Raw genomic sequence first — 15,438 nt, 5'->3', positions numbered from 1 at the left:
CCGGGGGCAGTCTGACAGAAGCGACCTATGTGACCTTCTAAAACACAGCAGAGACCCTTCAATATCTAAAAAAAACTGCTTAAAATTTGTAAAACAGGACTAAAACCTTAAAAAGGCTATATTTGTCTCCATCTTTTATAAACACTGTATTACTGTATATGAAGAAAACAAAATCACAGATGTGTTTCTAACAAAAGTTTGTATTTCAACAATGAGGAGTTTAAAATAACATCGATGTAGTGCATTTTTTTTATAAACATGTAGTGTATTGTTATTTGGCATGCAGTTTACAAAAGGCACTAAAATAGAACAGAAGAGCTACCAGCGAAGAGGAAGCATTAAGACGTAGGCACAGAACATAAACACGACATAGAAAACACAGTAAGCCTCCAAACTGTCCCCCAGCTCAGATACCACCTCCATTCTAGAAGATAGAAGAGTAAAGAGCAGTTTACTGTGACACCGCTAATAGGAATGCGTGAACAGAAGTATTGTCAGATTTCCAGCTTGTTCTGCTGTTTGGGTCTGCCAAGCTGCCTGGTTGGTCCCATTCGCCTGCCGGCGTGCGTCCGCTGGTGCTGCCGAAGCCCCTGGCGGTAAATGAAACTCTTCTCGCACTCCCCGCACTTGTAGGGTCTCTCCCCGGTGTGGAGCCTGTGGTGGACCTTCAGCTCCTCGGCTCGAGAGTAGCCTTTCCCGCAGATGCTGCAGACGAATGGCCTGTCTTTGATGTGGGTCTGGTAGTGCGCGTTCAGGTAGGAGTTGATCTGAAACGTCTTCCCGCAGATGGAGCAGGCATACGGCCTCTCTCCAGAGTGCTGCATCTCGTGTAGCTTGAGGGAAGATGCCGTGTGGAAACCCCGGCCGCAGAGCGAGCAGAGGAAGGGCCGCTCGCCTGTGTGGATGCGCTGATGAATCTGGATGTAGCTCTCATTGATGAACATCTTGCCGCAGTCTGGGCAGGAGTAGCGCTTCTCCTTGACGTGGCTTTTCATGTGCGTCTCCAGTTTGTCTTTGTCGTCGAACTGAATGCAGCAGCGGCGGCAGAAGAGGAACCGGGACGCTCCACGCTCGGCCGTCTCCGACTCGGCCTCACCGTGCGTCGTGACATGGTGCGCCTGCAAAGCCGACTGGCTTTCGCAGTCCTTCCCGCATTCCAGGCAGTGGAGGGACGAACGGATCTTTGATTCTCCTGGCAGGGACTTCAGATATTCTGAGAGTTCGGACGAGGAGAGATTCACCTCGTCCTCGAAGTCCACAGCGTCTTTTCGAACTTGGGAAGGAAAAAGCAAACAAACACCCATCATTCATCATAAAGTTTTATATAGACTCTATACACTAGTAAAATCTCATAAAATACTTACTATATGGTGACAGTTTTAACAGGTATGTAAATAAACATTACATACTGCACCTTTAAGACCTAACGATCAAAATCACTGATATAAACACTTTAAATATACACACAGAGGGTGTGTGTAATGGCTCTATCATTAATGAGTTTCACCTTTTGAATATGATTACAAAAATAAGCTTTCTGATGATCTTCCAATGGATTGATATGCGCCTGCAAAGAACTGTTAAATCTCTCACCAAGGTGGACTTTGTAGTGCGTTTTGAGATTCCCCTTCTGGTTGAAGCCACGCCCACAGATGGAGCAGCAGTACGGTTTTTCTCCCGTGTGGATCAGCTCGTGCCGCTCCAGTTTGTATGCGTGGGGAAACTGTTTGCTGCAAACGGAGCAGCGGTACTCGATTTTCTCCCTGGGCTGTTTCAGGAGCTCCGGTGGGATTTCTATCGGCACACGCGGCGCCTTCCTCCGAGGACGCCTCTTCCCTGTAAGGAAGGAATAATGGTCAAGTAAAGTTGGTAAAAAAAACAAAGAAATGCCAACCAGACCTTCTCCAACAAGTGCTTATTGTGCCATTTCGCCTCAGTGTGCGTTCCAAACCTGAAAAACCAGCTGGTTCATTCCCTGAAGTCAGAATTCCAACTCGTTTCAGATTTAACACGACTAACTCATAAAACAGACAATTGCAGGAGCTACCTGTTCATCTGCTGTTCCCACAGTTTGTTTTACAATAAACCAATGACACACACACACACACCATCTGTTTCAGTGAGCATGTCCTTGCATTACTGTTTAAAATAGACAGAAATACAATATTATTCAGTAACCTAGAACGTTACTGAAAACTTAATTTAACTCAGTTTACTAAGTGAAACATTATATGAATTAATTACACAGAAACTGATGTTTTCCGGCCTTTATTTCTGTTAATTAGGATATATTTAATAATAAACTTGAATAATTCATGCGAATACACTTAAATCCAGAGTGCAACATCATTTTTTTTTGTAATGAAAATGTTATTGATTTTCTGAATATTGTCTCGCATAAAACACAAACCAAAAGGCTGGTGCACACCCCTCACCCACATCAATACACAGTGTACAGCCATATATCATATGTATGTTACAGTGTTAATTCAAAAACATTCAGTAGTTGGGAGAAAGTTAGTTGTACGTGAAAATCAAGCTTCATCCAGAACTACTCAAAGGCGTAGTTCTTTTCAATGAGTCCCAAAAGCTATCCCATTCCATGTCCCTGTATCCGTCATTGATTCAATCCACTCATTTAGCTCGGGACACTTTGTGGTCTTCCAATGTCTTAAGATGATCCTGCAGGCTGTCACCAGACCGACCACCACAACTGTAAAAGCTCCTTTTGGGTGTTTGGCATTTGAGATCTGTCTCCCAGTAAACACAGTTCTGGAGTCTGAGGGATCTCTGTGCCAAGCCATGCACTCAGAGCCTCCAAGATTTTAATCCAAAATGGTGAAACCAGAGAGCAGTCCCAAAAACAATACAGATATGTGTCCACCTCTTTCTTACATTTCCAGCACATATTGTTTGACATTATTTTAATTCTATGTAACCTAGTAGGCGTATGATAATATCTATGTAGCACCTTATACTGTATAAATTTACTTCTGGCCTCTTTCACATATTTACCACTCTCTGACAGTACACTCAACCATCTTTCTTTTGTATACTCTTTTCTCAAATCTTTCTGCCATAGAAGTTTAATATTTGACGATTCGCTACTCAAATTATAACTTAGCAGCTTATAAAATTGAGAGGCAGTGTGTCGTTCACGCGGCATCTTAATATAATTCAATATATCATTTTCTACAATTTTTTTAAATTTTGAGGTAACACAATGTCTCATTTGTAGATATTTCTAAAAATTTGCTCTACCTTCCAAATTAAATGTGAGTAAGTTCATTGAAGGACATGTACATATCACCAATGGCGCATATGCCATGTGAATGCCACTGTCTCCAAAACACAGGTGTTTTACCAATACATATAGCAGGATTATTCCAGAGAGGCGCATATTTCTCTGACTGATGTGGAAGCTTTAACAGTTTGTGTACCTTTGACCAAACTTTACAAGAATGAACATAAACTGGGTTTGTTGTGTCGACCTTTTGAGATAATTAGTGTTTAGGGTCAAACGGCAAACAAATATTACTTTCAATATGTAACCATTCCTGCCCGTTCTTACCTTCCCAGTGTTAAACTAATTTTGCCATCTCAAATGACAAGCAATAGAGTTTAGGATCCGGAAGTCCTAGGCTGCCCTTTTCCTTAGGAGCATACAATTTTTCTAGTTTTATTCTCGCTCTTTTACCTTCCCACAAGAAATGTTTAATTACATTTTCATACGTTTTAAAAATATTGAGTGGAATTGTAATAGGAAGCATCATAAGCACATAATTAAACTGGGTGGCGGTAATAATTTTTATAACATTAATCTTACCCCATAGTGTTATTTTTATCTTCTCCTACTTTTTAAAGTTTGTTTTCATTTTTGAAAGCACCGGATTAAAATTTAGTGAAGGTAACGCTTCCAACTCCCTGCTGAGTCTAATCCCAAGATACTCCATGCCTTCAGGTACCCATTTGAATTTAAAATCTTTGACCATGTGTGAATTACATAAAGAGAATAATGGCATGGCTTCAGATTTAGGCCAATTTATTGAGTACCCTGAAACCTTCTAATACATCTGTATAGTGTCCATTACGTGCGGCAAAGATGTAAGTGGATGTGTTATAAGTGACAAAATATTGTCCGCATATAAAAGCAGTTTGTGTTCTTGTTGTCCCCATAATATCCCTTTGATGTCCTTATTTATCCTAATGCTCACTGCCAAAGTTTCAATAAACATAATGAATAACAATGGACTAAGAGAACAACCCTGACGGGTCCCACGTGATAAATAAAAAAAATATTGCCATTAGTTATGACAGCAGCCTTTGGTTCCTTATACCCTTTTTTGACCCATTTAATAAAAAATGGTCCAAATCCAAAATTTGAGAGAGCCGAAAAGAGAAAGCTCCATTCCACTTTATCAAACGCCTTCTCTGCATCTAAGGAGATGGCAACGACTGGCTCCTCCTTTGACTGACTCAGCCACATCAGGTATAACAATTTTCTAATGTTATCAGAGGAGGAGCGGGTTTTCATAAAGCCTGTCTGATTCTGATGAATAATACTAGGAAGGACTTGTTGTAAGCGCACAGCCAACACCTTAGTTAATATTTTACAGTCCATATTTAATAAACTAATTGGCCTATAATTTGCCAGGTCTGTGCTATCCCTATCTCTTTTTGGAATCAAGGATATCAGAGCTTCATTAAAAGTAGGAGGCAGCTGTCTTGATACACCTTTTGTAACACTGGAGCAAGAATATCTATATACTCCGTGTAGTATTCTGATGGAATACCACCACGACCGGGGGATTTCCCCACCTTCATCCCTGAAATTGCCTTCCTAATCTCCTCTTCTGTAATTGGTGCTTCCAACCGCTCTACATGCTCCTGAGATAACCTTGGTAGATTGAGTTTAGAGAGAAAAGCATCACTTTCTCTTTGGTTTGTCTCGTTAAACACTGAAGATGTACCATATTTTCCGCACTATAAGGCGCACCGGATTATAAGGTGCACCTTCAATGAATGACCTATTTTAAAACTTTATTCATATATAAGGCGCATAGAATAGACGCTTCAGTTTGGGTTGCCACTTTGTTCCGTACTCTATTATTACACATCCACATTTGTAAAGAAGTGGTCCCCGAGTACTTTACATCCTCCTGACTACCAGGAAAAAAAATATTGTCCAATCACCATTTTTTTTAAATCCCACAGTCTTTGTAAGGTAATAAAAGGTTTTATGCACTTACTTTGTCTCTTCCCAAAAAATGTGTTATTACTGATAAATGCCATTTTTATGAATTAGAAAAAGGTGGGTACAAAAGTCCCACCCCTTCACATGTGGTATCATTGAAAAGCCTTAAATGTCCTCTCCAGATACCAAAAGGAATTAACTGAAACTTAAGCCCACAAATATCTTGATAAAGTAAATCATCATAACACCTAGCCAAATAGTTTTCTTTAAGTTTGATTTCTCTTTCCAATTTATGAATTTTACATATACTCTCTTTTTACTTCCATGAAGTATATGCTACAAGTTTACCCTTCAGGAACGCCTTAGAGGTCTCCATTGCAGATTGAACATGCTCTGTACTGCCAATATTTATTTCAAAAAAGTATCTCAGGTCCTGCCCCAACTGTTCTTTAAAGGGTTTGTCCTGTAAGATCGAGACATTCATTCTCCATCTTGAACCTCTTATATTCCCCAGTCCCAATCTTATGCATAATTCCGTAGCTGCATGGTCAGTGAGTGCAATATTTTTAATATCACAGCTCTGCACATTATTCACTATGAGTTTTGAAATCAAAAACAGATCGATCCTAGAATATGATTTATGACAATGAGAATAAAATGTGTACTCTCTTTTAGACAGATTAATTAACCTCCAAACATCTATGCAACATCATTTTTGATTATTTCACATGGCAAATATTTTTGATGCGTCGTGGTTAGCATAAAAATAACATGGTTTTCTACCTAAGATGAAACTAAATGTTTACTTTTGTAAATGCAGTTTTTTTTAACCGTCGGTTTCCAGTTATTTGCCATAATTAAAAAAAAACAATAAAAAAAAACAGTTTGAAAGGTCAAAAAACTCAGGAATTTTCTAGTAAGGAAAAGAAGAAGAAAAAAGTTTCAGAACCTGAAATTGAGATTTATCTTAGAAAATTTTGAGAAAAAAAATCTTGGATATTTCTGAGTTTCAATAGTCAAACATTTTTGACTTTTGGAAATTTGTCCATTTTCTTTTTCTTTCAAATTTCTAAAAGGAATTTCTAGCAAATTTTCAACTTTTCAAACTCAAATTTAGAAATTTTTTTTTTTTTTTTGCCCTACTTGAGCACCTACCCAAGCCATTATTGTTTTAAAAAGGTACTTGATGATTATTTGACATTTTATAGTCACAACATCTGCCATTAGTGGCAGATAAAAGATAAAATAAATTATTAAAAAAATAGAAACTGGACAACCGTATAGTAAATGTACACACTTTCTTTTCCCCTCAGGGAACAAATCAGAACACTTTGCCAGCATGAATATATTTACTTCTCTTACCAGTAGAAACATTTTCATTTTCTCCTTCAGCAGAGTGTTTGGCATCTTTTTTCTGTAAGGGTTGCTTTGCTGTAACAAGAAAAGAGATCCTGCTGTAAAGAAATCATGAACAATACTAGCATAAACCGTTTTATAACTTCTGTTTATGAGAAAATTATCAACAGAGTAAAGCAAAAACTGGGAAGGGTTTTAATTCCTCTGCAAATTAATGGATAAAGAGGACTGGTTGATGAATCAGACATCCGGAACTCCTCTGATTAATATTTCACTGGTTCTTCTAAAACCCCCATAAAGTACATTTATATCACAATTATTTCTTTTGTTTTCATGTACTCTGCGATAAATCAAGATTAAAAGTTTTGTGGACTCACCGGTGACACAGAGGGGAGTGTCGGAGTTTATTTCTTCTGGTTCGGCATAGGTACAAATGTTTCTCCTTCTTCGGCTACGTCTTGATACTGTAAGATAAAATAGAGAGACTATAACAAAACACATGCAATAATGATATTTTGAATTAGACTTGCCCACAAAGTGTCAGGGAGAAGTTTATGTACACTTAAAATGGAAATGAAAGTAATTCTCATGCTGTTTTTAAACAGGTTTCCTTTTTAAGATGTCTTTTTCTTTTAAATCAATGTTCTCTCTCTAATTAAGGAACACCAAATATCAGTATATAAATATTTAGTTTAGCTTGAACCGTGTGTGAAGTAGAGAAAATCTGGATTCAAACCTAGAAATTAAGATATTTAAAGATATTTGTTTAAAAGTGATAGCTAAAAATAAAAAAGGGAACGGTTCCGAGTCATCTTTAAAAGTCCAAATGTATTCTAAAATGCATGTCCTTGATTGGTGTGCGTATGTTTATGATAGGAACTGTCATAAAGATTCACCTCCTTCACGCGTCTCTGAGTGTCCCTCACACAGCAGTGGAGATTGAGAAACCTGTCTTCGGACTCTTCTCCTCGCTGTAACAAAGACAGACAAAAATCACACACTTTTACACTGCATGTCAATTTAAATAAAACAGTATCTCAACATCCATTTGCACTTGTGCCACTTTCCTGTTTCCAATCACCTACCACAGTTAAAAGGAACACGCTCTGCTTTGTCTGGGTTAGCCAAAGGTCGCCCTCTGACCTTTTTTGCTCGTCTCCGTCGCGTTCTTGCTAAAAATTAAGAAGAGAACAACATCAAAGCCAAATCAAGTTTTCTTTCGGCACGTTTATGCATTTTGACCTAATGTCGTGTTTACCGGGATGTGAAGTAGAGATCTTTGTCGTCCTCATGCTTCCCTCTTTCTGCTCCTCTTCCTCGTTTTCTTCCTCGTCTCCAACAACTTCCATGATGAGAGTTGGACTGCCGCAGTCCCTGGAGTTTAGAGAATCCACCAGGATGACTTCCTGTTTGGCACAATCATTAAAAAAAAACATCACAGTTTGTTATCAGAGCACAAAAGTGCATTTTATATTTGTCTGAACACAATATTAAATTATGATGGTGGAAGACAAGTGGCAGTTGAAACCAAATATCTACATCCTCAGTTATAAAAAAAACAAAACTTTTTTCCTTCCTCTCTGACATTATAGGAGAAGCATTATGTAAAAGTATGTCAGTCTTTTTTTGAGCTCTACATCATGTTATAATTGTATTCCCTAATCAAAAACATACCTGGAGTGTTCTTTGTTTCTTCAAACTAGTCAGCAGAAATTAGCTGGTGGAGCTGCATCTGCTGAGCTCATTATACTTAACGCTGGTAAAAACGTTATTAAAGGGTTAATTGGGCAGCCATGTTGTGATAACGTCCTGAGGGCGGAGATTCAGAAAGAGCAGGGGTTTCTTAAAGAGACAGGCCCAATTTCAAGTCGATAAATTAGATACCCAAATTTCTTTTAAGTGATATTTGATATATAGCATTTTCATAACAACCAAAGGTAGTAATATTGTTGCTTGATTGTGCAATAAAATGATCCTATATGACTGGAAAATACATAATACCGCCTCTTTAAATCAGACTGGATGCTTCTCAATTTAGGTCGTTTAGTTTTATGAAAAGCCAGAACAGTTGGTGAAATGATTCTTTTCACTAACTTCACATTATGTCTGTCTGTCTGTCTGTCCATGCAGCCCTGGACGTTCTGGTGTTAAAAAGTTACCTTCTCAGACTGAGAAACCTCTGTGCAATCAGACTCTTGGTCAGAAACGTTTCCTGCAAAGATGGATAAAGAAGAGACATACAAGGGATTTAGAGGAAAACTAAAGTATTTGCGAGATTAACCCTGGGTCCTGGCCTTTTGTGTTGGAATAAGAGGGATCGCTTTGGTAAACAGTTTACCAAACAGGAAGTCCTCAGCATGAAAGTTAGTTGGTGAAACTAACTGGTGTTAAATGTTGCGTCTTTTAGAAGAAACTTAAAACTAAAGTGAAACTAACTAGTTCCATAATAAAAAATAACCACTATTGTTTATAGTGGTTATTGTGGCGACAGGGAAGCTCATCACTATTATACGATTCTGAATATACTGCAGAATAGTATGTCAACTGCATCAACATTTTCTATGAAGGAAGGAACTAAAAAGATAAAAAATCGACTGATCTTTTATCTTTTTGAATTCATATTAAATTCCAATAAATATATTTCATTGGAATTCAATATGAAAGACCCACATAAGGTGGTATACAATTGTGAAGTAGAAAGAAAATTATACGACTCAAAACATTTTCTACAAAATAAAAAACTAAAAAGTGTGGTGTGCAAAAGTATTCATCCCCCTTTTCTCCGCGTACAACCAACAGCATTCAGAAGTCGCCTGATGACTGCTAATGACGACACACAGAGTCCACCTGTGTGTAATCTGATCCCGCTACAAATCCAGCTGCTCTGTGACGGCCCCAGATGTGGGTCCACAGAATATTGGGAGAATATTGGGGGTGTTTTCCACGTTTGGTACCAACAGACGTCCACTGCGACTTTCAAAATGTTTCAGAAAATTCACATACGCAGCAAACTGGGTGCTATGTGTGTAGCGAACTTGCAAATCAACTTACTTCCATCCCATGTCACCTCTTCTCCGTCCGAGTTAATTAAGCCTCCGATTTCTTCTGCCGGCTCCTGCTCATCCTCCTTTGGTCCGGTCTGAAGCCTGACTGTGAAGTGGAGTGTTCGGTCATTCAGTCTTGCAGAGGCCATCTTCGGGTCAGAGGAATACTGAGCACAGAACACATGTAGCATCAAGAAGTGAAGCCAAAATGTCATCTTTAGACAATTACAAAACTTAATGCAATTCATCAACGGGACTTCTGCAGAAAGTTATTTTTATATTTGTATGTCATGTTTTATTTAGCTATGAAATGATTTCAACACTCTTCTTTGTAAAATGCTTTTATATTGGCAGCTACTCAAGACGATAGAGCTTTACTATCATTAATGTAATCACTGAAACTTGACTTTTACGTTTTGTTCCTGATACTAAAAACTTCAGTTAGAAAATAGTCAATAATTTGCAAAATATTGACTATATAACTCCCAATCCATCAATTACTTGGGAGTTTTATATGAAAATAAAATCGTCTATAACTACAGATATTCTTTCATACACTTTGATATAATGATACTTTAATTTGTCCTTATCAGACACTGAAAGCAAAAATAAAACTCCCTTGTGAGGCTGCAAACAATCCAAACTCAGTCTTTATGTTACTGTGACGTTATAAAAAACGGTTGCAGGCCTGGACTTTTCTAGTAAACCGTGACACACAGTCAAACACTGGAAATACAAATGACATTTTAAATGAAGTCATGACTTTGTCAAATAATATTTTGCTCTGCTTGTATCAAACTAAATACATCCCAGAGCAGCTTAAAAATAAAAAACATTTCAGCACTCAATGAGGATTGATTTCAACCTACAACCAGTGGAGAAACTAACATTGGGATATTTTACATTTTGTGCTGTACAGAACATGTAAGACTTTTTATAAAATTATCTGAACAAAGGTGATGTTCAGATAATTAAGCATTTTAATATATTCTTTCTATAAAAAGGGTATAGCTGCACAATAATTCAATATTTATCACAATAGACAGGTGATCAGTATCTATAGATATTACACCTGATTGAATTTTCAATCATTTCTCTGAACTCTGCACTGGAACCGCACAGCATTCTGGGACATGTAGGCAGAGGAAAGGCCACTCAACCTCTCCGGACCAGCTAAGCTAGATTGATGGCATCATTTCACTTGCTCTCTGGTTACCTAGCAACAATCTGTTGAGTAACTTGCGCAGCAGCAGTTTCAGGTTTTGTCACTATGCTTCATAAGTGCTTAAAAAAATTTAAAAAAAAACAGCTTGGAGAGAAAACTATGGATAAAACATGAAATGACACACCACCCATTTACCCATTTGGTAGCATTTCAGATATTTAAAAGAAAAAACTAATTGATAAATATTGATAACGACTGATGTGAAACACTTATATCGTGATGTTTTTTCAGCCATATCATCCATTCCTAAAAAAGTAGTATGAGAATGTTTGACAAAGGAAGAAAAAAAAAAAAGATTGAATACTTAGGTTTTTTTTGCACTCTGTGACTCCCAAGTTTTCTAAGATTACTGTGAATATATAACTGCAGTGGTGGATCTTATCACATCCTGTTTAAATGTTATTGTTTCTATAAACTCAAACCAGTGCTATAAAACTATCATTCTAAAACAATAAATGTATAAATTGAATGAGGCCCAGTGTTAAATTATTCTAAAAATCTGGTTTCATACAGTTTGGTAAGGTGCTGATTTTTCTGGACGATGTAGTTCTTCTGTCGCATTTGAAGACGTGCTACCCTCCTCTTCCTCAGATGTTCTCAGGCTGGATTTCATGTCGGGTTTGGAACTCTGCGAGACGTCCCGTACTAGGCGGCAGAACGGCTTCTCTCTGGCGTTTTGGCACCGACAGACATTTTCTCCTTCATCCCCATCAGAACGACAGAGTTTCTGGTTAGAGGCTGTGAACGTGCGTCTCTGCTCTCCGTCATGTGGCTCAGGACTCTGATTGTCCAGCTGGTCTGGATGTTCACTCTGATGCGCCTTTACTCCGTATGGAGCACGACTCTCCTTCCCAAGTGCCATAAGGTGAGGAAAACCAGCGCTTGGAGAGTTTCTATTCTTCCCTTCCTCTGAACCGAGGCTCTCATCTGGATTTCATAAAGGGCATCAGAAGAAGAAAAAGTAACAGTAAGCAACTGCGTGTTCAGAGTAAAGACTTTAGCTTAGCTAATCAAAAGGAAGATGATAAGATGTCGACAGCTAATGCCTTCTCCATAGCACCCCGCTTAAATAAGAATATATACATTTCTGGCTTTCCCACTCACAGTTTTCACTCACAGTCCAGCTGTCCTCTTCCTCTTTGATGATGACTTGGATCTCTGGCGTGTTACAAGTGTAGCCGGGGCTTCCTGCCGCTTCTCTCTCCTGCTGCTGCCTAGCCGTCTGCCCACAACGGTTTTCATTCAGGCCGAGCGACAATGGATCTTGAAGTCCAGGATCCTAATTGAACCAGGAAAAACAATTATTGAAAAGAAAAAAAAAACATTTTTCAATCAAATGTTTCTGTCCACCTATTGGTGGACAGAAAGGAGTAATACTGCTATTGCAAATAGAGATGTTAGCAACATTTTCAAGAGATTCATGTCAAAACCAAGGATTTCATTTCAAAGTGCATTAAAGAGGCAGCATCATGTGCATCGTGTTTTCCAGCCACATACTGACTTTTTTATAGCAGTCAAGCAACTATGTTTACTGCAGTTTTTATATAACAAATTCTACATATCAAATATGACTAAAGAAATTTTACATTGTAATTTAACCCCTTGAAATTGGGCCTGCGTCTTTTAAAAACCTCTTTTTTGAGGAAGTCATCAGAACATGGCTCATCTATTAATCCTTATATCACATTTTTACCAGCGTTGAACTGAGAAATAACTCTTATAATGAGCTCAACAGAGGCGCAGTTCCACCAGGTATTTGCCAATTGCTGCTGGCTTGTCTGAAGGAGCTAAATAGGGAGTTGTGGAGGAAGCCTGGTCTGAGGCAGAAGCTTGGAAACTAGTTTGAAGGAGGAGGTTCTTCCTTGAAGGCGGAGCTATGTCTACCTTGGTGTTTTACAGAGCTGGAGATTAAAGGATTTCTGAGACTTTCATGAAAGAGCAAAGAATACACTCCAGGTATGTTTTGATGAGAGAATAACATAACATGAAAGCTGTTTTTACATAATAAAAAAAACTTAACACAAACCAAGATTGTGTAGGAAATTATGAAGAGGAACAGAATTTTAAAACCTCAAATATTGAAGAACTTTATAATTCTGGGTTTGCATTAAAACATGAACAACTTTCACAAAAAATCACAAACAGCATAATTTCATATTTAGATATTGCCATTAAGCATTTTGCAATTTTTCTTCTATGAATATTCTACGTTTGTCAGGGGTTACAATAAATATCAGTTAACTGAGTTGCAATATTTCTCAGAACTGATACACTAACATTTTCATTTTAATCTTTTTTTGGCTTTATTTAAACCAATGGCAAGTACACAACACACAAAATAAATAAGTAAACAAGAACACAGCATTTACATGAATAACCAGGTGAGTCAATTAGACAAATACTTGCAAATATTTACTTATGGAAATTGTCGTGAGGTAGAGTTTGTTATTGATTTAACATATAGTTCCATATCTTTAACAAAGTGAAGAAAACATGGCATTTCATCAATACATTTATGAGAAAAAAATTTGTTAAAAAAATTATCACATTTATTATTACAAATAAACATTTAGCATTCTTTCTGGGGAATTTAGTTATACAAAATATTTTCCCATTAAAAAAAAAATACATCCCTGAAATTATTATGAACAAACCTGTTAACCTCCTTCCAAAACCTGCTGTGTGAAAGGGCAGTGCCAAAAAAAAAAGTTACGGTTTCTGGAAGTATGGCCTTAGCCTCTATAATCATTACCGTCCCTGACAAAGTTTAAGTCTTATAAGTCTAAACGTCTGGCATATTTTTAGTTTGGGTGAAGTGATGAAAATGTGCACTTGTATATTGAAAAAAAGTGAAGTAAAATAAATATTTGTCTTATAATATGACATGCGAATTACTCACTAATCATAATCTAGATACCATTTACAAAGTGACCGAGCTTTATTCTGTGACTATATTGCTTCAGGTGTTACATTTACATCGGATTTAGATTAAATTAGCGACATTCTTTACGGCCTCATTAGTTCGCCTGCAGCCTGGACTTCCTAAATAACACTAATTATCACTTTGAAGCTTACTGTTTAACTCTGCTGAATGAATGAATCCAGGTTGACAACAGAAGCAACATATTTCTCATCTTTCTACATGGTTAACCAAGCTAGTTAACTGTAACTGTTTGGCTAATTCCAAACAAACCACAGCTCCGCTCGCGACGTTACCTCGAACATGCTGCGCTGTGGGAGTCAGCGACGGAGGACGTCATAGGAAAACCCGGGATATAAACGGGGGTTAGAGCCAGATTGGAGCGGTGTGTCAGATGTAAGCAGCAGCTGTCAGGTCCCATGAACTAGTCTGTGCTGCTTGCTTTTTTATTTATTTATTTATTTTAAGTCGGCCTTCCTCTTCAGCTCCCTCCTCTTCTTCGAGGCTTTAGGTATCTTTATCACTGCTTACTGCCTCCTGCTTTTAGTCTTCCGAGGTTTGTTTGAACGCATCATTTCAGCCAGATTTGCATCCTTCTGTCTGGCAGATTTAGTCACCTGTCTCCTTTGTTCTACACGTGAAGAAGTAAATTTAGGTCCATGTAATGAAGTCAATGAAATTATTAATATTTGTTTTAAAAATATCTCTTATTTTTTGGCGTTTGTTAAAAAGTTGGCTGTTTTTGGTTAAAATGTATTTTAAGACTTTAAGAATCAACATTATGAGTGGATTTCTTCCGATTAAAAATTTGCCATGTACCCAAAGACTGAAAAAAACATAATTCTATTTGGATGTTTTAACTGAAGTTATCTGAAGACAAATAATGCCGTTATATTTAACAAATTGCAAATTGTTTTGAAGTGATTTGTCAGATTAAAAGTATTTTTAATACTTAAAACCTTAGTAGTTTTGATCAAGCTAAGGTTAGTATTGCAAAGGTTTTCTTTTTTATTAGTCTGATGTAATATTCTACTAAATGTGTTGTTTTCATTAACTGAAAAGAAAATTATCATAATTAACCAAAACTTGAATAATCGGTCTGTGTGTAATTAACCGATATATTGTGTCACTTAATGAATTGGGTTCCTGAAATAAACAAACGTTTCAGTAACATGTACAGCATTTGTATCTCTGAATTTACAATAAATTGTAGCAGAGATTATCTGATTTCACCACTAGAGGGGGCTGTGGTCCTTCAACTACCAATTCCAGCTTTGCTTCACACCAGAACTGGGCTGCATTGTCTCAAAGAAAATGTCTCACTAAACTGGTTCGTTTCAGTTATGGTTGCCTTTCACGTGACCCAGAGGCATCTGACCTCTGTAAAAGGTCACAGTGAGGTTTTCAGCAGAAGCGACGTTCAGTACAACCCACTGCAGGGTGACCTCTGAGCCCTCAGTAGGAGGTCCAGAGGGGTTTAAACTGATTGACACACTTTCTGGAGGTTCTGGAGATAACGAAACAATATAGCATGAAATCAAGGATAGCATGATTCCATAATAACGCTTTCATCGTAGGAGAAAACAGGCCTGCTGCTTATCTATCAGAAGCCTGTGAAATTAAATGATTCAATTCAATTTGTCCAAGAAAAAAAAAACTCACCACAGCCCAAAATATAGAAGCCACTCAGAGAGTTCAG

At 37.6% G+C, this 15,438-nt stretch overlaps 1 protein-coding gene across 2 annotated transcripts; it reads right to left on the bottom strand.

Annotated features, from left to right (window-relative positions):
• Positions 1 to 180: 180 nt before the first annotated feature.
• Positions 181 to 14,262, bottom strand: LOC103481360 (zinc finger protein 37-like). Of its 2 annotated transcripts, XM_008436796.2 has the most exons (12): positions 14,036 to 14,262; positions 11,924 to 12,098; positions 11,331 to 11,746; positions 9,602 to 9,761; positions 8,710 to 8,762; positions 7,809 to 7,956; positions 7,636 to 7,722; positions 7,447 to 7,521; positions 6,928 to 7,014; positions 6,557 to 6,625; positions 1,594 to 1,836; positions 181 to 1,273 (listed from the first exon to the last, which is right to left on the bottom strand). In XM_008436796.2, the coding sequence occupies exons 1-12, from the start codon at positions 14,042 to 14,044 to the stop codon at positions 495 to 497; spliced, it is 2,301 nt and encodes a 766-aa protein (XP_008435018.1). In that variant the 5' UTR covers positions 14,045 to 14,262; the 3' UTR covers positions 181 to 494. The 2 variants fall into 2 exon arrangements, with proteins under 2 accessions (XP_008435018.1, XP_008435099.1); XM_008436877.2 differs by lacking the exon at positions 14,036 to 14,262 and having other exon boundaries at positions 11,937 to 12,025.
• Between the last annotated feature and the right edge of the window lie 1,176 nt (positions 14,263 to 15,438).

This window comes from Poecilia reticulata, linkage group LG1 (genome assembly GCF_000633615.1).
Source record: "Poecilia reticulata strain Guanapo linkage group LG1, Guppy_female_1.0+MT, whole genome shotgun sequence".
NCBI classification, from domain to species: Eukaryota; Metazoa; Chordata; class Actinopteri; order Cyprinodontiformes; family Poeciliidae; genus Poecilia; species Poecilia reticulata.
This window is presented reverse-complemented; position numbering and strand designations above follow the sequence as displayed.

Bases quoted from the DNA above. Each gene is read 5' to 3' on its own strand.
- LOC103481360 (XM_008436796.2), bottom strand. The intron at 7,015-7,446 runs GTGAATCTTTAT...TTTATCTTACAG, and splicing joins CTCAGAGACGCGTGAAGGAG to TATCAAGACGTAGCCGAAGA. The intron at 1,274-1,593 runs GTGAGAGATTTA...TTCCTTCCCAAG, and splicing joins GCACTACAAAGTCCACCTTG to TTCGAAAAGACGCTGTGGAC.